General features: G+C 35.9%; 1 protein-coding gene across 3 annotated transcripts in view; it reads left to right on the top strand.

Annotated features, from left to right (window-relative positions):
• RB1CC1 (RB1 inducible coiled-coil 1) overlaps positions 1–26,833 on the top strand; it is a 73,469-nt gene that overhangs the window by 14,744 nt on the left and 31,892 nt on the right. For 2 of the 3 annotated variants that reach the window (XM_068671692.1, XM_068671693.1), the window contains exons 4-9: positions 2,384–2,510; positions 2,765–2,935; positions 13,448–13,650; positions 14,727–15,162; positions 18,002–18,172; positions 24,757–24,941. In XM_068671692.1, the coding sequence (XP_068527793.1) occupies positions 2,384–2,510; positions 2,765–2,935; positions 13,448–13,650; positions 14,727–15,162; positions 18,002–18,172; positions 24,757–24,941 (1,293 nt within the window). Of the gene's footprint in view, positions 1–2,383; positions 2,511–2,764; positions 2,936–9,257; positions 9,313–13,447; positions 13,651–14,726; positions 15,163–18,001; positions 18,173–24,756; positions 24,942–26,833 lie in introns of those variants that run through there. The other variant, XM_068671694.1, reaches the window with a different exon arrangement.

Raw genomic sequence — 26,833 nt, forward strand, 5'->3', positions numbered from 1 at the left:
ATATAGTTTTTTGTCTTACGTCCAGGATGGGAAAAACTTGGTTCTGTCATGTGTTATAAGGCTCTAACATATCTTATAGCATTCTCTCTATCAAACAAACTTCCAGACTGTGAACTGCTTGAAATGTGAGCAGTGTTTTAGATTCCCAGTTAAATCCCAGCGACTTCACAACTTTTTGTTTCACTGCAAATTAAATACATCTTGCAACCTTAATGATGCTTTAGAGAGACCTAGATATACTAAGTGTATTGTAGCATCTACCCTTGTTCTCATGTAGAATGCTGATCTAATTCAAAATTGTGTTATACAAGATCTATTGTATAACATCATCATAGCCCATGTGCATTGGAGCTAGCAAGAGCCAACCTAACCTGCTGTCTTCATATTTGATCAGTGGTGAATGAGTTGCAAGTGATTCATGTCCATGCTGTTACATGTGTTAGATAATGCTCATCAAAAGACTTCCATGGATTTTGTAATGAAGTCCATTGTTTCCATACTCCTGAATTTCTGTATGTAATTTTCCAAATTCACTTGTTGAGTCAAAATTTTGAAACTTTTAAGCTGGAAGAGCCCTAACACTGTGTGCATTGAATGATTTTGCATGCTGTCTTGCAAAGCTAACTGAGGATATTATTGAGGATGAAATAAAATACCATGGTCATTTTGGATCTACTGAGTCATGAAGCTTGTGAAGAGACTAGAAAATAAGATATGAGGAGTGACTGGGGGAACTGGCGTTGTTCAGTCTGGAGAAGAAGAGGCTGAGGGGAGACCTAATCGCTTTCTACAACTACCTGAAAGGAGGTTGCAGCAAGGAGGATGAGACTCTTTTCTCAGGTGGCAACACAATTAAAATGGCCTCGGGTTGGTGACACAATTAAATGGCCTCAGGTTACTCTGGGGAAGCTTTAGATTGGAAATCAAGAGAAGGTGGTTAAGTGTTGGAACAGGCTGGCCAGGCAGGTGTCACCATCCCTGGAGGTATTTAAAAGATGTGTGGATGTGGTACTTAAGAACATGGTTTAGAGGTGGACTTGGAAGTTTTAGGTTGATGGTTGGACTTGATCATAAGTGTATTTTCCAACCGAAGTTATTCCACGATTCTGTCACTTGCAGGTGTGTCAGTACCTCTTTGTGTCATCTAGCACATTGAGATCTTAAAATGGCCTAAATCATGGTGAGGTGCAGCATCTGAACTGCCAGACAGGGTATCTAATAGCATGGTATGGATCAACTTTTTGCTCTGTCTGATATTTTTTGAGGATAAACTGGTGGATGAGACAAAACACAAGACATTTCAGTTGAGTAGTTTAACTTTGTATTCTAAAAGTCTGTATAGACTTGCTCTTTTTAACAAGACATTTTTCTTGGGTTCTTTGGGTCTCCTTGTATGTGAACAGGCCAATCAATTTTCCCAATGAACATGAGAATGATAGGTGAGTTCTTACAACACAGCTAGTGAGTATGAGCCCGTGTTTGAGGCTTTTGTAGTGAATTAATTTTGTCATCACAGCTATTTTAGGTAATACCTCTTTTTTCAAGTACTTTATAGGCAGTAACTTTGCTTTGCTTCCTGCTAATTATATCAAAAACAGTGATGCTTATATTGATTATTCACTGATAATCTGAAGCCTTTCAGTGCCTTTGCACACATGTCACCACAGTGTATTATAGTTTTGGTCAGTTACTGTATCATATTAATGAATTCTTAATTGTTTTGTTTCTTTGAGACAAAGTCTAGAATTGTTAAAGTAAGCAGTGTCATAAAGATGTCATCACCTGAAATTGAAGCTGCTAGGATGGAGGACGAAAGTAGGGATGGCTTATTGGTCTACTGTTCTTGCATTAAACATGTCTGCAACATTTATATGTGTTTGTTGCATATGCATTGATTAAATTTCCTGTAAGTTGAGCATTATACTGCGCTTCATGTACTGTAAATCAGTCAGAGTTGATTAAGTGGAAATGTGTTTAAATTAGGCTTAATGAAGTGTTGAGTATTCTTGTTATATTATAGAATTTCATAAAGTCATTTGTATGATTGTAAAGTAAACATTCAAAGAAAATAATATGACTTTTACAGTTATCCTAAATGCTTGATTTGATCTAGTATTTCAGCACATTATCAGATGTTATTGGAAAAAGATTACTGATTATGTATCAGTATTCTACAGGCTCTACTCTGTTAGCTGATAGCTCGTTAGGTGAATATCCAGAATACAACATGTTGCAGCCTTTACAGACTTAAATATTTCATTGTGCAGAATGCAAATGAGACAAGTGCTGCCTTGAAACGGACAAGTTGCCTGTCTATATTATAGGAATATGTGAAATTAGGTGTTACACATGTTATTGTCATCTTCTCCCCCATTTTTTTCAGCGTGGCTGATCTGAAACATGCAATACAAACAAAGTATAAGATTGCCATTCAGCACCAGGTACTGGTCGTCAATGGAGGAGAGTGTATGGCACCAGACAGAAGAGTGTGTAGTTACAGTGCTGGAACAGTAAGTGCATACTGCATTTGTCATCTAAGCTGTGATAAGGGAAGAAAAAAATATTTCAGTAACAGATTTTTAAGTATTTTTCTGTAGTATACCATGTTTGCTGATTTTTTTCATTTGAGATTTTTTCTTATCTACTCAGTTTGTACATGTAGATTTTAACATAGTCTTAAGACATATTACCCATATGATGGAATAGTTGGTGATTGAATGGTACCTTTACTAAACGTGTGATTTCACTTCCTTCTTGAGTGTAGGACACCAACCCAATTTTCTTATTCAACAAAGAAATGATCTTGTGTGAGCGTCCCCCAGCTATCCCCAAAACTACATTTTCAGCGGAGAATGAGATGGAATTGAAAGTAGAAGAATCTCTAATGATGCCTGCAGTTTTTCATACGGTAGCATCACGGACACAACTTGCTGTGGTAAGTAAATTTGTAGTGTACTTGCGCACAAAAGGACAAAAACCTTTTTATGTCAGAGAGGTAACTTGATGTAAATTTTGAAGTGGTTTTGTCAGAAGACAGTGAAAATGGTACACTATTAATGATCTATTCCTTGAAGCCTTTGTCCCTAATTTTCAAGGTAGGTACTAAAATGTGCTTCTGTAGCATTTTCAAAGCTTCTTTCAAAAACAAAATGCAATATGGCTTTATGGATGCATACGTTTATAGCATTGACAAAATGAAAGCAATTTGGTTTCTTTGGACTCATGCCTCAATTTCCTGCCTTCCTAGCCCAACCAGAAGACAGAAAAGTTTGTTAGTTCAGAAACAGTGTTAACCCAGATTGAAACAAATTGCATTGCAAATTTTCTAAGTACCTTTCTAATCTCCTGTTTCCTCTTATAAATTTCTCACCAGTTGTTTAGACGTGTAAAACTAAGTTTAATTTTCTGAAAATTTCTTTCAGGTCTTTTCTTATTGTGTACTTATTGAGTGTTGGCTTCTACTTGCCTGAAAAGCAAGCATGTTGTAATCCTATTTGATTATTTCATATTGCTTTGAGGAGGGGGCTACCCTGCAACAAGGGTGGTAAAATATCAAGTGTGCATGTGGTATGAATAGTGGCTGCGTGCTCTAGAATGTAACACAATGTGTGCAGTAGCTGAACTGACTGCGTTTCGTGTTACAAAATACTGTCCTCGGTGTCCTTTTCAAATTTTACGTTCTAAATGCATTAAATGTTTTTGCTGTCTCTAATAATTAAATTTCCTTCTCTAATTATTTAAATTTCCAAGAGTTAGGAGTGGGTTAATGGTTGTGTAGCACGTAGCACAGACTGAATAGTAATTCATGATTTTAGCATGTTGTCTTGGTAATCGTTTCCAAGTTTCAGTAACAACGTTAAGGCAGTCTAAAAGAACACTTAGTGTTTTAAGTGATGTACTTTTTAAATACTTTACAGCAGAATTGGGAGAAAAGTGCTAAGTCATGCATATAACACAGACTTTTGCTTTGCTTTTTTTCCCCCTCCGGCCTATCAGGAGTGAGGTTAGCTTGAATAATCTAACATTGACATACTGTCTAATTTAAGGCAAGGATCAAGTCCAATAAACACTCTTCTTCCCTCTACCACCTGTTGACAGTTATTGCTGACTTAGTAAATAAGACCTTGAGTAATTAGGGATCTGTGAATCATATGACTGTCAGACTGAAAAGAGTAGATGTAGATGTGAATTCATCTAGGAGTAGGAGGTTTTCATTTGTGCTCTGTACTTGAAGAGTATGAAGATAGTTTTTTCGGCAGCTGAGACTGAAATACTGATTTTTATGAGGTGTTAAAAGGATGTTATAGAAGTCAGTAAGACTAGTATCTGTTAAATGCTTAATATGTTAATTGATTTAACATGAATGGGAGTTCTGGTATTCGTGTTTGAACTTCACTTGAGAAGGTGGTGTTAATAAGTGTCTTGTTTCTAATTGTTGATATTTTCTTTGTTTTCCCCATCTCTGAAGGGGAAAAATTAACACAGCAGGTATTCCCAACTTTTGTTTTGACCCAGTGAAGTTACTATACATTGATAGATAAACAGATTTAATTCCTGTGGAGTAAGTTTTTGTATTCTAGGAGTGTTTTTTAATGTATATTTCTACTTGAGAAGGATTGTTAGTGCTACCTTCTCTTCCCCCTCAATTCTGAAGGCTGTATTATTACACAGAGCAAGTAAGTTTATTCAAGTATTTCTGCTTTTAAATTATTTATATTTAAATGACTTGTTCTGGTGACAAGTCTTCTGTCAGGGAAATCCATATTTCAGAAATACTCTCAAAGTCCGTGTGAAGTATAGCATTTAGTGGACAACTGGAGCAATAACATTTAGCGTAAGACTGTGAAGTTTACGTAGAGATTGATCCTGAACTGATTCCCAAGTAAAGAAATCTTTCCATTCTTGATGGAATCTATTATTATTGTTGAAGGAGGGTGGATTTAGAATGTTAAAAGTCTTTAAACATCTATTTAAGTGGAATGGAGTTGTTGTTTTAGCCTGCACGTTGATCTTGTAAAAGATTGTCCTATGTGCTACACTTCTTCCAGCTCTTCGCTGCTGGGTAACAATGGTAGTAAGTTTTTTTCCTGGAAAAAAAAAGACTGAATAGCTAGTTATGTTCTTAAATCTGGTGAGCCTTTATACCATCAGTTAGCTTTGCCCAATATTTTAAGTATTTCAAAATCATGGGCTCTATATTTGGCTGTGAAAATGCTTTGGGTGCTTTTCTGAGAGTTGAATGCTAAGAAAACAGCTCTGTATCATAGAAGATGAGTAAATAGTCTAACCTGACTTGAGATGTGCCTGGGTGTGAAGACTTTATAAAGGACTATTGCAGTGTTACTACAGCTTTTCATGATGCCTATTTGAAGCACATTGAGCAGTAATTCAGAATAAACTAGAGAGAGGCTAGAAATGTGGTTAAAACGTTAATCTTCTTCAAGGTTCGTTGTAAGCCTCTGGTCCGGGAGGAAGATGGAACATTGGGAGCATTAGTCCTCAAAATTAAGATCTGGGGAGAGGAAGAGAGGCTCTGAACCTCTATAGTTGTGAGAATGATGCATCCAAAGCCACACTGACTATACTGTATGCTAGATTTCATGCAAAATGGTCATGAAAAATCTGCAGTATAAAGATCGAAGGCTTATCTTTTAATTAATTTTAGAGAGGCAGTGATTTGTATTACTAGAAAAACAGTTACAGTACTTGATAGTGGGATAGTGGTTTTGCCTGTTGAAATTATTTAGGGAGCTTAAATAATTATCATGTATTAATTACATTTAAAGATGTTTTGTATTAGGAGAATAGAAGTCTCAGTCTACGTTGTTGCTTATGATTGCAAAATGTTACTGTCAGTAATAAGAAACAGTGATGTGCAACTACTTAAAAGTAGAGGAGAATGTCTGATAGCTGCCAGGTTATATTTAATTTGCTATCTCTTCTGCCCAGAAGATATGCAGTACAATTTTAAAATCAGATTTTATAAGACATAGTAACACGGTATATGAAATAGTAAGCACTGCTTAGAAGATGACTTTGAATTTACTGTGCAAGAGGACAATTAGTATTCTTGGTTGTCTCTTGTAGCTTGTGGCCTGCTTCTAATTTGGTAATAAGTAAATGTATTTTCTTGTATGGAATATTATATATGCTTCAGGGTGTAATGGCTTTTGTTGTCATCTTAGTTTTCCCTTATTTTAAGTCTTCCTGAAAACCTTTGAATTTGATCCGTTTTTCCATGGTTGTATTATGCTGTAGAACAGCGTGAAAGGGTATTTTTATCTTACCTTATTTTGAAGTTTATTTGTGCTGTAGAGGAAGTTGACAGATACTCACTTTCTGATACGGTCTCTTACAAACTACTTTTCAATAGCAAGTAGTTCTACGTTTTCCTTTAACAAGGATTTTTCTTAGTCTGTGTATATATATATATATTCCTCCCCAAATTCTTGTTTTGTATCTTCCCTTTGTTAGATGAGCAGCTATAGCTGAAAATACAAATTTTTTTTTGTAAAAACAAAAGTTATCTTTTAGTTCACAGCGGAGGCCATTTTTTTCCTGCATTGTAGGTAGCTTAAATCTTCTGAGTTAGGTAAATAGTTGTATTCTGTGCATTACTTAAGGAACATAGTTATAGCAACATAATTATAGTTGGAATTATTGTTGAAGAAAGACTCTTAAGAAATCTGTGTAAGCTTTGCTACTTCATGGCTCTTTTTTTTATTTTTCTTCCAGGTCAGTAATTTAGAATCATGGGGAGGGGAAAATATGCAGAACTGTAACATTTTTCAGGAAGACTGTTTGTCATGGCTTGCATTTTTTCCCTTTCAGACACTGCTCTCACCTACATTACTGAGCCATTGTCACATGAATAGCTGAACTGCTTTTGAGACTTGAATGAGTCAATTCACTTACAAATACATTCTTTTTATTGAGCGGGGACCTTTAAAAGCCCTATGGGGATGTTTGCATTCTTGTAACTTTTTATCCACATGATAGAGATGTGTAAAAGCAGCAGATACTAATTTTCTTACTTGCTGGTTGGAGCTAACTTCGTTAATTTACATTTAGTCTTTAGGTTTTAATACCTCCTAACCAAAAGTCATTCCTATGTCAAGTTTATTACCACCTGTTTGGTTTTCTGCTGTAGTATAACTCATATTCAATTCATATCAAGATAAATTCTTTTTGATTTCCTGAATTTAAAACTTAAACAGATTTCTTCAAGATGTGTTTTTTTTTAAACTAGAGATCTCATTATGTAAAATTCACAGTATAAAGACTTTGTAGCTTTAGAGAAGCTATATCTGTTACCACAACTTGCTCTTTCACTGATTAAACTGAAATTCTTTCCATAGCTTTTTGTCAAATGTGGTGATGTCTTAGTGTTTTAAACTTTTTTTTAATCGTCTCTTCCTTGTTCAGTGTTTTTCATCTACTGTCTGGCTTTTAAATAGCAGTTAAAGCAACTTTCTAAGCCTATTTTCATTTTATGATGTCCAAGTATCCTGGTTTCCCTCTGGCTAAAAATCTACTGTTGAGATGTAAGTGCCTGAAGTGTTACAGCATGCTTTTCTACAGCTACCCTACTTTCTTATTTCTCTTCCAGTTCAGCAGTTCTGGCCTTGAGCTGCAGAATGTGGACAATGAGGTGCACAGTGTGTTTGCAAAAAGTTGCGTACACATCAGCTTAGGAGAAAACAAGCTGTTCTCTACACAATGCATTGCGCAATAAACTCTGTTCTATGAATCTTGTCTAATCTTTTGGTCTTTTAATGCTACTGCTAAAAAAAAAAAGCATAACTGATAATTTATCTTTTAGAACAGGATTTATTTAGTTACTTTTAAGCAATTTAAATGAAATTCCCTCATTTCAACTGAAGTCCCAGAAGAAGGTTCTTAGAGACCTGGACTTCTGGTTAGTGGATACATTTCACATTTCAAGTGATACTGTTGCTGACATCATCAAACTGTCAATTCCAGTCATTTTTTCTTTTAGAGATAGGGAAGACAATGAGAAATTGTGTGGTTGTTCCATATGGCTAGATAAAACTAACTGTAGTCATAGTACCAACATCATTCTTGGTTCAGTTCCAAATGCTTTCAACTCTAGTGAAGATGTATAATCATGCTTCCTGAAAGCTATGTAACTACTATTTAAATACGTACGCTTTCACTTTGGCTAGAAAGCTGCTTTGAGACCCAGTGGAAAACAATTATTTAAAAATGTTGTGTTCTGAAAGCATCTATAATGATTGTAGCAAGTGTGTGATTACATTGCTATTATTAGTTCATTTTTACTAAGTCTTCTAATAGCGAGAAACGCTTCTAGCTCTTCCACAGAAGTCCAGACTTCTTTAACTTGCATTAATGATGAATCTCATCTTTGAATGTCTTTGAGCTGTGAAAGGTTAAAATAGAAAAGCTCTTATGATTAGATGGTTTTTGGTTGGCCTTTGTGACCAAAATCGTTAGATTAAGGTTTTGGAAAATTCACTGGGAGTGTTTTTTTTTTTTTTTTTTAAAAAAAAAAAAAGACTTGGATGGCTTGGAATCAAGCTAGTGAAAACTATCACTTACCTCATACCCTGCTTTGATTCATTGGCAGGTTGTTTTATATCAGCTTCTCAGTGTCCTTTTTGGTGGTAAATTCTGTCACTTGACTTCTCTCAGCTTGCTTTTAGGATCTCAGCCAAGAGCTAGTGAAAACAGGACTGAAGAAAAAGTCACTAAGCTATGAATAGCTTGGTTCTGTATCACGCTGATGAAATAAATACTTAATGAATATGTAATAAGTCATGAACTGTGTGGACAAATGTCCAAAGGACAGTCACCAAAATTGATCAATGTTAAACGAGAGTGGAATAATATTCTGTCTAATGAAAGAAGAGAAATTATAATGAAATCTCAAGTCTCCCTCACAGTGAAATTAACTGTTCAACTTCAGGTTTTAAAAGCTGAAATCTTGAGAAGTGGTTAATATAGTAGCATTACTGTTGTTTTCAGTTGAGGTGTATAAAAAGGGATATTGGTCTTAGTTCCTGATACTGGTAACTAAGATATTGGTTACCTTTTGTGGAAGTGGTTATCCTCTAGTGTAGTGTATGGTGTAACTTCACTTTCAGGGATCCTCTTTGGTGGCCTGAGGTTGATTATTTTTCTGTTGAGGATAACTCAAACCTATAAAGAGTCCTTTTAACAGAATTTCAGGCACATGGCAATAGAGGACTTTGATGCCTTGTTTCCTTTTACCACAGGGTTGTAGAGAATGGAAAGAACCCTGCATTTCCTGAAAACTTTTGTTCTTTAGAGGTAAGTCCAAAAAGCACTGAAGACAAATGGACCTTCCCATGATTTATTTTTTTTCCCCCATTCAGATGAGCAAAGTTAGGGTGGTAGGATGTGAGGGCAAAGTCTTGAAAGGAATGGGGAGCACTTTGCCAATTAATTCTTGTTTTAGATAAAATGTATTTTGTTGTTTCTACTGATTTTGGGTGCAACTGACTAAAATGAAATAGCTATAATCATAAGAATAACCTATGTTTAAGTCATGCTGATGGAATAAAGTAATACATGTAAATATTTTGTTAAAACATCTAAACAGAGATAAAGAAAATCTTTCTGGTGAGCCTGTGGATTTTTAGACAAATTAAAAAGTCAAGATGCCTTTATTTGCTCTTCAATGTAAATGGGCAAGTTGAGTTTGTCTAGTCTTGTAGAGGTGCTTTTTGAGGTCTACATTCCAGTGGTATCTTGAAACTCTGTTCTAGGTGTATTGGTATATTTGAGTAAAATTAATGTAGCTGTGCAAGGCATCCAGTTTTTCATTTTTATATTCTGTGAACCATTGGGTGTTTGGAAATTACTCTGAACTGATTTGTGGAAGAATCAATGACAAAAGCATACCTGTTAGGCAGGCTGCATTTTCTGTGCTGGAGCTGGCAACTTTACTGAGAAGTGTTAAAACTTATGTTGAACTGCAGGTCTTTATTTATATGCCTGCAGTTTTAGATGTTAGTCGTTTGGAAGGGAACCGCTTAATTCTTTTCTTCATGCAGGCATACTGATTGTGGAAAATAGATTGGTCTTGATCTTCTGAAGTAGCTTGATGCCTCCCCCTTAGTATTGTTTATAGAAAAGGCAGGAAAAACAAGCCCAATCACTTGAAGCTGCATTGAGTAGTGATGAAATTATAAGAAAGATGCACTTGTGCAGATTTTAATTGAACCACTTCTAAACAACATATAAAATATCTTTTTGTTTCAGTATCATATTTATAATTCATTTCATAATGAGGTTTTTTGTTTCAGTGGTTATGTCTTCTGTGTGTATGTCCACCAAAGAGCTGTAGTACACTTCACACTGAAGATGAAATTGGTTAAACTTACATGGCGCTGGGGTGTTTTTATGTAGTAGTTTCTTTGGGTCTGCCTCTATTACATGACAGATCTTGACAGTTACTAGAATGCCCTTCTGTTATGTGGTTGCTAAAAAGTATTAGTTTGCCTCTGTGGGAAATATTGTTCTTTACTCTTTCACTTTTCTGGGACACAAGTTTCTGACTCGGGTAAGTTTGGATCATGGCAGGTCAGATAAAAAGTGTCAGTGCTGGTCATCCGTAGTGTCACAAGCAATCTCAGTTGTAATGTTTTTTTTTTTTTCCTATTAAAATTTGATAACTTGCAATTTTTGTTTTTAGCTTGAAAGTGTTGTGACAACCTTGACAGAATTGATGTCTTAAGTTGACAACATTTAAATTCTCCAGGGAGTATCAAAAATGACACACAAAACTTAATAGAACAAAGCTAATTTTGTAGCTTCTGACTCCTATATTGAATGCAGTAAATAGATCTAGCTTTTTTTTTTTTTAAGTGGCCTAAATTGGGAGTATGTTTTGGGGCAGATCATCTGGTCTAATCATGCCTAGTGTATGCATCTTGTCATTACACAGTTGATCTGTGCAATGCCAAGTCAATTTGTCCAAAGGAAAATAGAACTAACAAAGGCCTCTCTGCCCAGGGCTTTTAAAGGAACATTTTAGTTAGGTGGTGGGATGAATTCAGTCTTTATTTTCCCCAGTACACTGTGATGATACTTGAAGACAGTGCTGCATAAAAAGACTTTGAGATCAATTTAGATTTTGTAGATGGCTTAAATCTTTTTAGTCTTTAGACTAATGTGTGGTTTCCATATTTATAGGGTTCTTGAAAATAGCGTGGGAGCAGGTTGACTTTGGGAAGGGAGTAGTGTTTGTCGGTTGAAAGTAGAATGCTCGCTTACTTTCACGGGGCATACATTAGAACACAACAGACATCCAGTTGCCTTTCAGCTTTATATTGTAGATATATCTGCTAGTATACTTCAGGGTAAAAAGGTCTGTTCTGGTTTTCAGTATGATAATTGAGAAAGCAGTAGTTCTTTTTTTTCAGCTGATACAGAATTTGCTTGAGCAATTTGTATTCAAGAATGAATAATAAAAATTCGTCAAGTTGTCAGTATTGCTTTAGTTTGCAGGTGTATATTTAAATTGTACAGAGAGGGTCTGGATCTAGTATTAAGATAATGACTTGAAGATGTCAGCATAACCTGGATGCTGTCTAAATTGTGTTGCTAGTTTTGATTTAGGAAGTGAGAGCTCATACTGCAAATAAAATAACTGTTGTTCTCAAAGTAGAAACTATTGTTCTGTGCGCAGAAGGTGAACAAAGTTCATAAAACAAGACAGCTGGAAAGACATACTAAAGACAGAATCACAGGATTTCTAGGTTGGAAGAGACCTCAAGGTCATCAAGTCCAACCTCTGACCTAACGCTAACAGTCCCCACTAAACCATATCCCTAAGCTCTACATCTAAACATCTTTTAAAGACTTCCAGGGATGGTGACTCCTCCCTGGGCAGCCTGTTCCAGTGCCTAACAACCCTTTCAGTAAAGAAGTTAAACCAGTGTCTGTACAAACCAGTATCTGTACTATGAAATGGTAGAAATCTGTAATTGCTTTTGATTTCCTTGGGTTTCATGTATAAGTAGTTATATATCCATTGTTTGCATGCTGATAACTTAGATAAGTTAGTAATTTGAAGGATGATGGAATTTTGTGATGCTGCTGGAGACAGAGCTTGGACTTTTTTGTTTATTTTTAAAGGGGGTTCATAACTTAGGCTTTGCTAAGATTAATTCTGAAATGTTCAGATAAAATGCTCTGCAGTTTTGTGATTTATTTTGAGAATATAAGTGTTACCTTTAGAAAATTTTGGGTTTGAAAATATGTGCTGTTAACCATGTGGTCAGAAGTGAAAGTATTTCATAATATGTTGGGGTTTTAACGCTGCTTTTTCACCGTACTTAAATAATGTAAACTTGTTTCTCCATGTATGCTTTTCCCACATGCACTCTAACAAAGGAAAGATGCTTTGTTTAGTTCAACACTATGAACAACATGCAAAAAGTTGTAGGATTTTCTTCCTTGGTGGATAGGCAGACACTAAAACCAAACATCCAGGTATTCTGAGGAGACTATTTCCAATGTAGTGTGTTATGAAGGATTGAGATGAAGGATTAAGTGTGACTTCTGTATTATTTTCTTACTTGAGTGTTTGGGAAGTAAGCACCTTGGGAGTAGTAGGGGGGATGCGGTTTGCTTCCTTAAGTTAGTATACTTTAAATAAATTTTCTACTAATAGTTAAAATTTTGGAATTGAATACAATAAGGCATTGCTATTAGTGCACTTCTAATAGGATACGGTACTTGCCAAATCTAGGTCTGTTTTAACTCTACTGAGTTGGGTGGTAATTAAATTCTCACCCTCTTATGGGGGTTAAATGTTTGTGTCATCCAGTTATTTAACAGAAAAGCTGCTGTGTTGGTTTGCGTGCACCAAGTTTCAGGTGTTCTAGAGTTTTGTATGCTCTCTGCGCTGCTCCTCTGGTTTATTAATTGCTAGACTTCAGTGGAGTATCTGCCCTCCCATTTACATTATGAATCTCTCCCTGCATCTGATGTACCTGCGTTTCTATCAATGGATACTGCGATTCTTTGTCTTGTTCTGAGTTTCTGCTTGGCTCTTCCTCTTTAATCTACCTTGTTTGCCAGCTCCTTCTGTTAGATTATTACAAGAATTATTATTCACATATGCAGTATTTTATTTTAGCAGAATTTAATTCTATGAGTTTTTATTTTGATAAAACTTTTCATCTGCCTATTTAGAAGAAAAATAACTCAGTAAATATCTCAGTTTTTTCATCCTCTAACTGTTTTTCTTTTAAGAGTAAAGAAAGTTGTTATTTTTGGTTGAAGTTTTAAAAGATGTGCAGCTTTAGCTGTCACAGTTTAACACTTTTTAATCTTAATATTTTCCAAGTGTCTCACTTTTCTATGGTAGCTATATAAAACATCACAAGTCTGGCTAAGAGACTTTCATTTTGTTGTTGGATTTTTTTTCTTCCAGGAAATGTATGAAGTTGCCAAGAAGCTTTGCTCATTCTGTGAAGGTCTTGTACATGATGAACATCTTCAGCATCAAGGCTGGGCTGCCATAATGGCCAACCTGGAAGATTGTACATACTCTTACCAAAAGCTACTTTTCAAGTTTGAAAATGTATATTCAAGCTATTTGCAGTCCATAGATGATATCAAGTTGAAACTCACACAGTAGGTTTGCCATTAAACTTCAATCTCAATCTCCAGAGCTTATTTATGTTTTTTGTGTTTTAAGTAATCAGGCATGTATTGTTTGATTTTTATGTCACTGAAAACATTCTTTCTCTTCTATGCTAGTCTTTTTTTTTTTAATTGACTTTTTTTCATTGCATTCATCAGCACAGATACCTGCACTGAATTATCTGGAAAATTATGCTCACTAATGTGAGCTGTTTAACAGCTGGAGTCCTTCCAAATGTACACTAGAAACATCTAAATAATAAATTTAGTCATTAAATAGTATTTTAAATACATATTTGCACTTCTGAATTAATTCATTCTGAATACACGTATTAAGAATGATGATTTATGTTGCAAATTTGAAGCTACTTATAACACAATCTTGGTGCGTGTAGACATACATCTTTGGGTGTATGTATATAAATGTATACTTAGAGCCTTGCAAACTCTGGATGTTGCTTGAAGGAAAATATTTTTTGACGTCTTTCTGGAGACGTTACATTATTGTGGTATTTCTGTGAGTGATGTGCCTAATAGAATTTCAGGTACTTAGAGAAATCAAGCAGAAATATGGTGTACCTTTTTTACTAAAACAAAAAATAAGTTGAATTTCATAGCTTTTACCAAATATGTAGAGAGCATTCAATCTCTGCAAAAGCAGTCAGCCAGAGGGCACTTAGTCTTTGCTAATAAGCATTGATGTGTACCTATGCAGACTGCAAACATACAAGTCCTAGTTGTGTGTTTAAAATATGGACATGTCTCAGTTTATCAAACTGTTGTCTTTTTTCATGTTTTTGTCATTGCATTATAACTACAAGCTTACCTTGAAGTTTAGAAGAGTTCATATTGAGCAGTGGAAGAGCAAAAATTACTTTAGCTGTGCTCTCATAATGTTGTTACTGAACACAGTGCTTTGAAAGGGTAATAACCAAATTCATTTTGAAGTCTGTTTCAGTTCTAAAATATACAAATAGCACTTCAGTTATGAGTGGCTTGTGTCAAAGTTGTTATGCAATTGGCTTCTGGATACTGATGGCTTTTTGTTTTCACCCTTTTTAAAAAAGCTTGGGTTCTGCTGTTTCTATCATGGCCAAGATACCACTGCTGGAGTGCCTAACGAGACATAGTTACAGGGAGTGTTTAGGAAGACTGGATTCGTCAGCTGAGCATGGAGGGGCAGAAAGTGAAGAAACTGAGGATGGGAAATCTCCTGAACTGGTGCTTTATTCTGATGTATCTAAAGTGAACAATAAATCAATGTTAGCATCATTTTGCAAGTCAGTTGAACATTCAGCTTTGGAAGGCACAAATCCTGAAAATGTAAAAGATGATAAGGAGTCGGGTCAAAATGCTACTGTCCAGGACAATGAAACATCAGTAGAATTGAAAGATGATGATCAGCCTTCATTCAATGTGTCTTTATTAGACTGGATAAACGTTCAAGATAGACCTAATGATGTTGAATCGCTGGTCAGAAAATGTTTTGATTCTATGAGCAGGGTAAGTTAACTTTTTTTTTCCTCACTCAAACTATATTGGAAATTTGCTATGGGATGATTTTTATTTTCCAGATGCCAGTTCTTTTGAAATAATTCAACTTTCTATAGCTTGTTGTTTCTCAAATAACTTTCTGAAGGGGAGACCAAAACAGAGTGGGGGCAGGGGAAATACTTTGTGAATGAGTGTGTGAGTTTTAAGAACTTGACCTTTGAGAAAATTTATAATGAACATTTATTGTAAAATTGTCTTGGAGGTTTTGTTGTTGTTTTGGTGTTCCCCTGCTTTTTTTTCCCAAAAGTAGTCACTCCTGGAAAAACAATAGTTCCTTGTATCAAATCAGCTTCTACTCTTAGTTGATTGTGGATTTGTGCTCATAATGAAACTAAAATTTTCCTGGACCAAACTCACTGTTAGTCTGTGTTTTAAAAATACTGATGTATTTATTGAAACACAGATCAAATTCATGTGGTTAATCATAATATTTCTTCAGTCTTTATTAACTGGTACATGCTCTTGTTCTTTCTGAATCACTGCTTTAATCAATTATAGCATAGTACCCTTCTACACTGAGATTTCCATCTTGCTTCCTTGTACATTTTGCTGTAGCTTATATTTCTTATGTTGTGTAACCTTGTTTGCATATGTATTTTAATATAACTCAATGTACTTAGAACAAAGAAAATAATTTCTATAGCCTTGGACGCTTTATTCTTAAGGTAAGACTATAAGACTCTCAATTATGTCTAAGCGTCATCTGTTATAAGGAGTTGTTACCGTGTGATCAATTTTATACTTTCTTTCTTTAATTCTGACTTAAAAGTAAGTGGAGAATTGGGAGTAATATTAAGGACCTGCCCAAGGTTTTGAGCTGTCTCCATTTTAGTAGTGCAGAAAAGGCTGAGTGAATGACTGTACTTCCCAAGTTGTGACACTTTTATTTTCCTTTGCCAAAAACTAGTATATTCAGTGCTGTCTCTGAAAAACTTTTGTAATCGTCAAAGTCTGAGACAGTCCTCTTTTTTGTTTCTTTGGTAATGCTACAAGGTGGTTTCTGATAGTTTTAAGCAAGTAACAAAACCCTGTAGCTCAGTTTGAGAGAGAAGGAATTCATTTTGTTCATACTAGTTAAAGTTGTCTCGTGTTATATCCCTATATCTATCAATATTTTAAGAGACAGGAATTAAAGAGTTGCTTCAAAATACACTTAGTGATGCTGAAGAAAAAAAAAAACACGACATTTTAGATAAATAGTTGTACCTTTTTTAGACCAGCTTGTAGACTTATTTGACCTTTACCACGTTTTAAATAGGCTATATTGTAACTGTGTACTTTTCTGTCCTTGCTTTTCTTATCTAGTTTTTTTGTTTGTTTGTTTTTGTAGGGGCGGGGGGGAATGGAAATTGCCCCTTCAACTTTTTGTTTTCCTATTATAATTTGGCAGGTAGATACTCCATCTATTCTGGCTACCACCAGACCAACTATAAGTGATCTATTTTGATTTTTCGTTCTCGCAAAAACTCAAAAACTTCAATATGATAGTTCCTAGGAAAACATTAATTTACTCTTTTTAATGCAGCACAGACAAAGGATTCAATCTTTATTTACCATTGATTTAGAATTAGAAAATAGAATTAATGTGTAGCTGGAATGGTAAATCAACCAAATAAGTATCTCACAACACAGTTGTCATCTCAAGTAAATACTAAGAGAACACTTCAATGTGAGAATACAAAATCCAATTTTTTTTTTGTTACTGTTCTTTGCTGTTCTTCCCCTGCCCTTTCCTTCTTGGAAATATGAACCATACCAATGGCTTATTGTAATTCTTATTTGAAACTCTGAATTTGGGTAAGATTTTCATTGAAGTGTAACATGTCAGAGTATGAGATTTGTAACAGAGTGAAAGTATTGCATAGGAAAGCTTTTATACAGTCAAATACTAGATTAGGGGAAAATAGGTATTTTTTTTTTTATTCATGTTAATATTGATACATGTAAGTGGCTTCTTTAGAAAGGTGTAAGTACACTTTGTGTTGTGGGTTGATGTAAAACCTGCATATTAGTGGAAGAAACTAGTGTTATGACAGCTTGTATGACCACATACCTGTATATTTCAGAATCATTCGTTTCTCACATAATAAAGACTCCTAATTTGTTTTGCTGCTTCTTTAGTGAAACTTGAAGAGTTACCCTTACTGTCTGTGGGTGTTGTAATCTTTTAATGTTTCACAGTTTATTTTTTGTTTCCTAGATAATGGATCACAAAGGAGTAAAGTGAAACAATTTTATTAGCAATGCGTTATAAAAACTGATAGTGAAAAGTATTAGAAATGTACTATTTTTCTGTAGCTTGTATTCCAGTTACTAGTACTGATCTGCTTATACATGAAGCCATCAATTAAATGCTTTCATTTAGTGGGAAAGTGCTAATGCATCTTGCAGATCTTTCCTACCACCCTCCCTGTTGCACTTCCTACGGAGTCACGTTTGTCATTTGTTCTGATTATAGCTGTATAGACTCTATTCTAGTGTACGCTCTGTCCATTAGCTTTAATCCTCATTGTCCCTTCCCCTTGCAAGGACCTGATTTGTATTATGATCTGGTTGGAAAATTTAAAAGAAGTTGATGCGTTGATCAGAAATCTAGTCTAATTCAGTATTCTGAAACAAGTGAAAGATGTAGGCACGCCTTTGATTCAAAGAAAATGCCTAGTGGAAATAGTATTAGAAATGATAGAATAGCAGGGGAAAAATATTAAGGTTATAAAAATTAATGTAGCTATTTCGTGTTACCTTTGAATACATCAAGTGCTAACTTGTTTCATTATTTTATTTCTAGCTCGATCCAAGGATCATCCAGCCCTTCTTGGCAGAATGTCGACAAACTATTGCCAAACTAGATAATCAGAACATGAAGGCTATTAAAGGCCTTGAGGATAGGCTCTATGCGTTGGATCAGATGATCGCAAGTTGCAGCAGACTGGTGAATGAACAAAAAGAACTTGCTCAGGTAATACAAATGTATATTTGTCTGTGACATTGGAAGATGGTAGACTTTTGATATGTGTATGCTGTTAAAGATTATAATGAAACAGTTGCATGTCTTAATGCAAGATAGTTTTCAATGTGTTACAGTAAAGTGCTGTATTTAAAATAATTTGACATTTAAATATTTTTTACATCTTATGTTTTCAGTGCACAACTGATTATCATATTCTTTTAAGTATTTTAAAGTGTTCTTTTTTTGATCTGAAAAGAGTTATGACATCACTGTTGTATACTTCAGGAGTTAGAGAAGGTCTTTTTACCTTCAAGTTTCAGATATGGAGGGATTTACTGTTATCCTTGCCTAGAACTAGGGAAGAAAACACTAGAAAATCAGAGCTTGAGTGAGAAATACAGAATAAGAGAGACAGATTAATTTCTGTTTTTGAAGGGAAATGCTTAGTCCTTGGTAATTGTCCCTCTGTAAAAGTACCTGAGAAGAGGAAATGTGCTTAATGGTTAATCACCAAGCTTGTAGTGAGGAGAGAATGTAGTGTGCCTGTATTAGTGTCATTTGAAGTGGTAAGAAATTGGATGTAAAGCTTCTCTAAATATTAAAATACACAAACACACGAGCTGTACATTTTAAATAGTATAGTGCTGTAGTAAAGCTTCTTCATTAAATAAAATTTTTCATTAAAAGCTCTTCTGTGAAGAGCTTCAGTTAATTTTATACCCAATTGTCTTTTTGAAACTCAAAATACATTAATACCTGTATGTGATCATTACCTGGAGTAATAGATGTGTAGATTTTCACCATTGCATCAGAATAGGGACCATAAGGAAACAGATGAGTTTCTCGTTTCTGCTTGCATGGTGGTATATCATTAATGGGATTAAGTGGGCAGTGTTCTTCCCTATCTTGCTGGTCAGCTGGGTAATTAGGGGCCCCTTTCAAGGCCTAGGGAAGAATTGGACCGGCAGTCATATAGGACCCAGGTGTTCAGCTGCATCCTCTGGCTGGTAGGTAAAGGTGGGTGCTACTAGTGCTTCCAGCAACATTGTTTAAAAGTGTAGACTCTTCTCCAATACTTTCAATGAGGAAGTCCAGGCATATTTTTTTGTTAAATCTCAGTCTTGCATATGTGTTACATTGTAGGCAGGTGCTAAATCCAAGAGAAATTTAGCATGGTGGAGAAGCTATTCTTGCATCTCTCTGCTTGGTTGCCCAGTGCTGTTGTGGTCTTATCTGTGTTCTCCCTCTCCACTTGAATGAGGAACGTACCTCAAGTTTACCAATTCTACTTGAGTAACATGCCTAAAAGTCAATTGGAAAGATACTTGGTAACTTTTTTTAAATACTTCTGTACATTTTGATTTTGTGTCTTTTGAAGATTTATCAGACTTAAAACTTTCAAATCTTCATCTTGTCTTTTTGTAAATTGGCTTTTCTATGCGTATCATAAAATACACGAGTTTTGTTTTTAAGAATAGTGAGGTAGAATCATAGAATGGTTTGAATTGGCAGGTACCTTAAATACTATCTTATTCTGATCCCTCTACCATGGACAAGGATACCTTCCATTAAATCAGGTTGTCCAAAGCTATATCCAGCCTGAGCACTTCCAGGATTCCACAACCTCTATGGGAAACCAGTTTCAGTGCCTTACCACCCTCATCATGAAGAATATGCCTTGTCTTATACCACAGATAGGACAACATTATTTGTTTCTTCAGTGAATTGAATGCTCGTGATTAAGTATGAAGTGTACTACTGGATAGCTTTATTCCTTGGTTTTATATGGAACCATTTCTGTATATGCTGCATATATGATGGAAAAACCTCAGGAAGCATTTTCTAATCAGATATAGGACGACATGGTTTTTCATTTTGTATACTTGTATTACTTCATCTACTACATTTAATGTAGTTATTTAGATAATGTTTACAAAAACTAGATGCTTTTAAATGCTTAATGTGAAATCAATTAGAACTAGTATGTTACTCAAATGATAGTCTGCATAGAAATATTAAAAAGAACAGCTAGGTTCAAGGGTTTAAGTTTATTCGTATAGGCAAAGACTTGGGTATTTTTAAAGGGAGTGCTCAAAATTTTTGTGGTAACTGTTGATATTTGGTGTTAGTAGAAGAAAACTCTAAATTTTCCCTTACATCACATTTTTCAGCAGTGAACTATTTCTGTTCGTAAAGAAATAGCAAGTGGACGCGTTTTATGGAACAAGAATAAGGAACATGTCAATGGCAATTCCAGTGGCTGTATATGTATTAGAAGCTGTATAGTTGTCTTCCCCAGGCTGGAGAAAGCTATGTTCCTTCTAGAATTTGACTTGACTTTCTATTCCAACTTAGGTTCTATTACTGAAATTCAAAACAAACTTAGCCCAGCGAACAGTCTGCTAGAAGTCCTCATTACTTAAATAACTTGTTTGTCCCTTGGACTGTCTTAAGAGTTATTTTGTCTCTGGTTAGCCTTTTCTGTGAACTGACCTGACCCTTAAGCAGCCTTTTATATGAAAATTGCTTTTTGATTTATGTACTTGAATAGTAAATATCTAGGTGTTGGAGCAATGGAAAGCTGCTTTGTTAAATTCAAAAACTACTTTTCTCTATGGAAGCTGGGATTTGTAGCATAAGCATATATAACTATGGTCAGTAGGTGGCATTATGTAATAACAGTACTCCTCTAGAAAATTTGGAGCCTCTTTAATCTTTCAGTATGATTCTGTCCAGTAGCTTGACTTTCACAGCATTTTATTGTATTTGATTTTTTCTAAATTTTCTCAATTAATAGTGTAGCTCTTTAAAACATCTTGTAACATCAAAATTCACTTCCAGAAACTAGATTCATAGAAGTATTAGTCTTCTGTTAGTTCTGCTAACCATAGCCAACACACAGATTTTCAGCTGGCTTTCTCTCGGTTCTAGGATTCTTCTGCTTCTCTTGAAGTTGATGAGAAAAGAACTTTGATTTAAAAGGGGGAGAGTTATCCATATTGTCAGTGTCATATTCTGTACTTTTATATCCCTTCTACATCTTGACATCAGGGGGAAAATCTTATTTAGTTTAGTTTTGGGGGGGATTTATAGTGCTTCTAGGTCTTCTCAGCTGTTAAGTACTGCACTGACTGCCACCTTTCCCTATTAACTATTTGAATTTAAGTCTAAAGTGTTAAATATTCTTTCTTGTCGCTTTTTTGATTTGGAAATAGGCACTGGGAAAATCAATGAAAGCACTATCATATCTGTTTTTCAGGACTCTCCTTAGTTTACCTTTGAAGCTCATGTTATGAATTCTTTAATTTTCTCAGGACTAGAAAGGCAGGAACTTGTTAGTACAATTGATTACTCACGTCTTGGATTTCTCCAATCTTTGTTTTCCTCTCCTTTTTCTTTTTCTAAATTCGCTGTAGTTTTTCTTAACTAGCTGTTGTGGTTTAATTCCCAGCAGGCGGCTCGGTGTCACACAGCTGCTTGCTCACTCTCCCCAGGTGTGATAACAGAGAGAACCAGAGAGGTAAAAGTGTGAGAAATCATGGGTTGAGATAAAGGCAGTTTACTGGGTAAAGCAAAAGATACGTGCACAGGCAGAGCCAAACCAGGAGTTCATTTGCTGCTTCCCAGCAGGCAGGGTTTCAGCCACTCCCAGGAGATCTGGGCACATCACACATAATGGTTTCTTGGGGAGACAAAAGACTGAACATCCCCCTTCCTCCTTCTTTACCCCAGGTTTTATTAGTGAGCATGATGCCCTACGGCATGGGACATCTCTGGCCAGCCTGGGCCACCTGTCTTGGCTGTGTACCCCCCCAGCCTCCTCACAGCATGAGGAGCTGGAAAGGCCTTGGCTCTGTGTAGGCACTGCTCTGCAACAGCTAAAACATTGAGGTGTTATCACTACTAGTCTCATTAAAAAAAAAAAAAAAAATCCAAACCACAGCATTATGCAAGCCTGTACTAACTCTGTCCCAGCCAAAACCATGACATTGGCTTTTTTTCTAGTATGATTAGAATTTTATTTCTGATCTGATTGTTCTAATATGTATAAACATACTTTCATCTCAGATCTATATGTATTCTTGTCTAGTTCATATCTGTATTTTTTCATGCCTAATCCTGTCTTTGATTTTGGTACTTGGCGATTCCCTAATGGTTACCAGAGTATGTGCAATGTCTTTGTCTTCTGTAGCTAAACAATTCAAGTTATTTTGGTGAGACTCCTCATCTTGATAGTCTCTAACAATTCTTCCAACTTTTTCCAGTCTCCATTCATTTGGGCTGAATAAGACAGGCAGTTAAAATGCTGGCAACCTGTTTTTGTTTCCCAAAGGGTCCTCCCCCGTTCAGTGTGGAAGTTGCACATAGTTCAGTAACTGCGTAGCTCTTCCGTATTCTCTTCCATCTTCAGTGTTCATCTTTCACTTTCTTTTTGTTACGCTTAACTTTTATGATATTTTACCTTTTGATTTCTGTGTTTTTCTAGTAAAGATGCAAATACATACTGCAGGCTTTGTAAATAAGCTTTACAGTATTTTATGTCAAGACCTCTTCGCTTTTAATATCAAACCAGCAGTGACAGTAACTTCATTTGTCACCTGGTAATTCTATATGGCTTACTGTTCTCATTGACTTCAACATCAGAAACACTTAGAACTAATAGGTTTTTTATTTCTTAAGAAAACAAAGGGTTAATAAGTTTATGGAAGTACAAATGTAGCGTCCACTGTGTTCAAGCAATGTGTCAGATGCAACGTGAAAGTGGACAAAATCAATGGGCAAAATCATGTCTGAAGAACCACGCTGCTTCCAGCAGTATTGTCACACCTGGGGAATGTGATGAAGGAGGCAATGGCGCCTGGCACAGCACTTCTTACGCCAGAATGCTTCCCTGTCCCTGCCTTTGCTGCCTCTTCTGCGTATGTCTACATATGCTACCTTCTGTGATCACCAATCTAAGACGTGTCTAAGATGGTCTGGTTTTCCTGTTTTGCCCCCTGAGCCTTTTATGAGGTTGCCTGTTATTACCCACAACAGAGCAAGTAATTCCTTGCGCTGCCCAAACTCCAACTTGCAAATAAATGCCTGGCTGAACTTTCCCATTCTCATTGTCTTGCTGAAGCTTATTCCTTTCCCTGCTTCCTCTTGTTCCACTGGTTCACCAGAAACAAGAGTTTAGAGCAAATGTTCACAACGGGTGAGACTTAACAGCCCTCCCCACCATGATGCGTATGGTTTTGCTGGAGACCCTGTTGCTTTATGGGAGGTGTTTTGTAACCCTGCACTGTTTGACTTCACTACTTCAGCTTTTCAAATATTTTTTTTGTCTTTCTGGATTATTGAAGAGAAGTCAGTGGGGAAAATTTCCTTACATGAAACTTCTTCCGCTCTCAAGTATGGTGCTGATAGGGTGTTTGCCAACAAAACTTTCTGCTTGGTTGTTAAGCAAAGCCAGCACCCTTTACAGGAATAAAAGAAGAAAAATGTGTTACTGATAGCATTTGCTGTATTCTCAGCTCTGCAACTGGTAAAATGGACAACTGTTTCAGAGAGTCTGTGGTGTGGTCTGGATTCCACAGAAAATCCTGGTCATAATGCTCTTTTTTCCTTCGCTCTTTCATTGCATTTTCTGACACCATAGAGAACCAGGGTGAAATTGTAATTCCTGCCCCATAATAGGAAAGTTAATACCTCTGAGTAAAAACAACTATAAGAATTTTTAACATCTTGCAAAAGCACTTAATATTCCTCAGATTTTTTTTAAAATGCTTCAGTATTTGACTTTTCAGAGGAAATTTGTGAGGAACAATCTTATCCAAGTAGAATACAGAAGAGCTAATGCCAGGCAATTATATTTTGGAATGATTAAGACTAAGTAAAAATGGATGCTCTAATAAAGAGTATCAGGCATCCTTAATCGTCACTGCATGCATTTACTTTGTGTTTTGAAGGTTATACATTCCATACTGCATAAAGAAGTTCAGTAATTTGTCTTAGATAATCCTTGCATGGCTGAAAATTTCGTGACAATCATGATATACTTCCTAATTGTCAGATAATGAATGAAGATGATGTTTAAATTTGTACATACTACATTCATTTGGGGACGGGGGGGGTGTGGAGAAGGGAATTGTTTTCATATATGAATTTAGTGGTTCCAGAGGTAGATTCTTTAGCCTGCAGTAATAATACTGGATATGCTATGATGTTAAATCTTGGATATGCCAGAATTAAAAAAGCTGTTTGAAGAAATTAGAATGATGGTTGATTGCCCAACTACTAGTATCTACTTCTTTCTGCTGTATTAAATTTATAATCTTTCACTTGTGCTGGTTAGTTGTGTGAAGTTCTTAAAAGGTTGTGTTGGTAATATTTGGAGATTAAATCTTAGGTGAGATTTATTTGGTACTATAACATGGAAGTAACGTGAGCTTGACACTTGATTCCGCTATGTAGGATTCTGTTATACCCTTCAATAGTTACAGGAAGTTTATTAAGTCTTGCATGGTTGCTGCATAGTTGCTTGCAAGGTGGTTGCTTCAGTGCTTTTTGATTATTACAAACTTGTGTAACAAATGTCTTTTCTCTTCTAGGGATTTTTGGCTAATCAGAAGAGAGCTGAGAACTTGAAAGATCCTTCTGTTCTGCCTGACTTGTGCTTGAGTCATGCAAATCAGCTGATGATCATGTTAACTAATCACAGAAAACTGTTAGATATTAAACAGAAATGCACCACTGCCAAACAGGAGCTTGCAAATAATCTACAAGTCAGACTAAAGTACGTTACAACTTCTCAACTTGGTATTGCAAATTCTACTTGCACTGATACTCTTAAAGTGTCATAAAGAAATCTTCAGTAATGCACAGAGGCTTTTCTTAATGGAAGAAAAAATAAAAGTTGGATTAGTTGAGGTTGTATATCAAGTCATCAGTAAGTATGAAACAAAATATTACTTAAGCCTCAAGAAAAAAACAACTCTTAATGACCTTCACATCAATAAAACAATATTGTTGAACCTACAATCCCCTCTCATGTCAACCTTGGAAGCCATCAATTTCTTATTTAAAATTTGACTGGCAATTGATGTTTTCATAAGAGTGTAATAAATATAAGTAAAACGTTCTTCAGTAGCTTGTGATCGTATCAAAGCAAGAAAGCATGACATTAGTTTGTGATTTACTTGCAGTTAATGAAAAACAATTACATGTATTGATATTGAGAACGTAATTTTTTTTCAAGTAAGCATCATTGCCATATGCCATAGAAGGCAATAAGTAGTCTATATTGCTAAATGGAAAAACAGTTCTTTCCACTGTTAAACCTAATCCTTAAGCTTTATTTAATGTGATGTCAGATACATAGGGGAAGTGTACAGGCTTATATCATTTCTTCAGAAAGGATTGTTTATACTAGCTGTTAACAATTAGGCAACATTCGTGAAGGGTGTAGAGGGCAAGATGTATGAGGAGCAGCTGAGGCCCCTTGGTTTGCTCAGCCCCGAGCAGAGCAGGCTGAGGGGAGGCCTCATGGCGGCCTGCAGCTCCCTCACGAGGGGAGCGGAGGGGCAGGCGCTGAGCTCTGCTCTCTGGGGACAGTGACAGGACCCGAGGGAACGGCATGGAGCTGGGACAGGGGAGGGTCAGGCTGGGGTTTAGGGAAAGGGTCTGCACCCAGAGGGTGGGCGGGTACTGGGACAGGCTCCCCCGGGCAGTGATCATGGCACGGAGCCTGTCAAACTTCAAGGAGCATTTGGACAATGCACTCGGACATTTGGTTTGATTTTTTGGGTTGTCCTGCATGGAGCCAGGAGCTGAACTTAAGGATCCTTGTGGCTCCCTTCCAACTTGGGGTATTCTGTGGCTCTACAAACACTGATTCTGTTAAGACTCTGCTAAACTTGCACACTGGATCCATCAATCCATCATTTTTTTCTTCTTGAAAAGATTACAGTTTGTATGAAAAAAATTAAAGATTCGGGAAAAAGTAAAGCAGAGTCAGCAGTGCAGTAATGACAAAGATTGTGTTTGTAAGATGAATTATTGCTAGGGAAAACAGAATAGGGATTTGTCTGTATTCAGTGCCCATGCATCTACTCTTACCCTTCTGAAAAGATGTTGGTTTTTTTTTCACCATTTTTCCCAAGTATCAAGGGTTAGTATGTAGAAGCTAGCTTATCATAAACATCACTTTGATTTCCTATATGCTGAAGTATTGGTGTAGCTGTGCACCTAATTCATAAGTTACTAGAGGAAAAGAATTGAATCCCTTTGGAAGGAGAAAGTGAGGCACAGAGAATGAATCTGAGGAGGATAGATCTTGAGAAGAATAAAACATAGACTTTAAAAAAAAAAAAACACAACACTTTTTTTGTGTCAAACCAAAGGTTCTTCTAGATTGCCTTCATCAGCAGCTAGTAGCAAATGACTAAAACAGGAATGAGGAAAATACATAATGTTTTCCTCTAAGGATATTTACATACAGAAGCAGTTCTGTGTTTAACTACTGGCTAATTAGCTTAACTAGTTCTTTCGAATCCACAAAATCCTCCTGGCTTTTGTAAGTTCAGCAGCATAACTGTTGTGTGGAAAAAGTACTTGTTTAGTAGTGTTACTATTACTAGTGTTGACTTCGTTGTATTTGTTGCTTTTACTTCACTTCTGTCAACGAAA

This window comes from Anas acuta, chromosome 2 (genome assembly GCF_963932015.1).
Source record: "Anas acuta chromosome 2, bAnaAcu1.1, whole genome shotgun sequence".
NCBI lineage: Eukaryota > Metazoa > Chordata > Aves > Anseriformes > Anatidae > Anas > Anas acuta.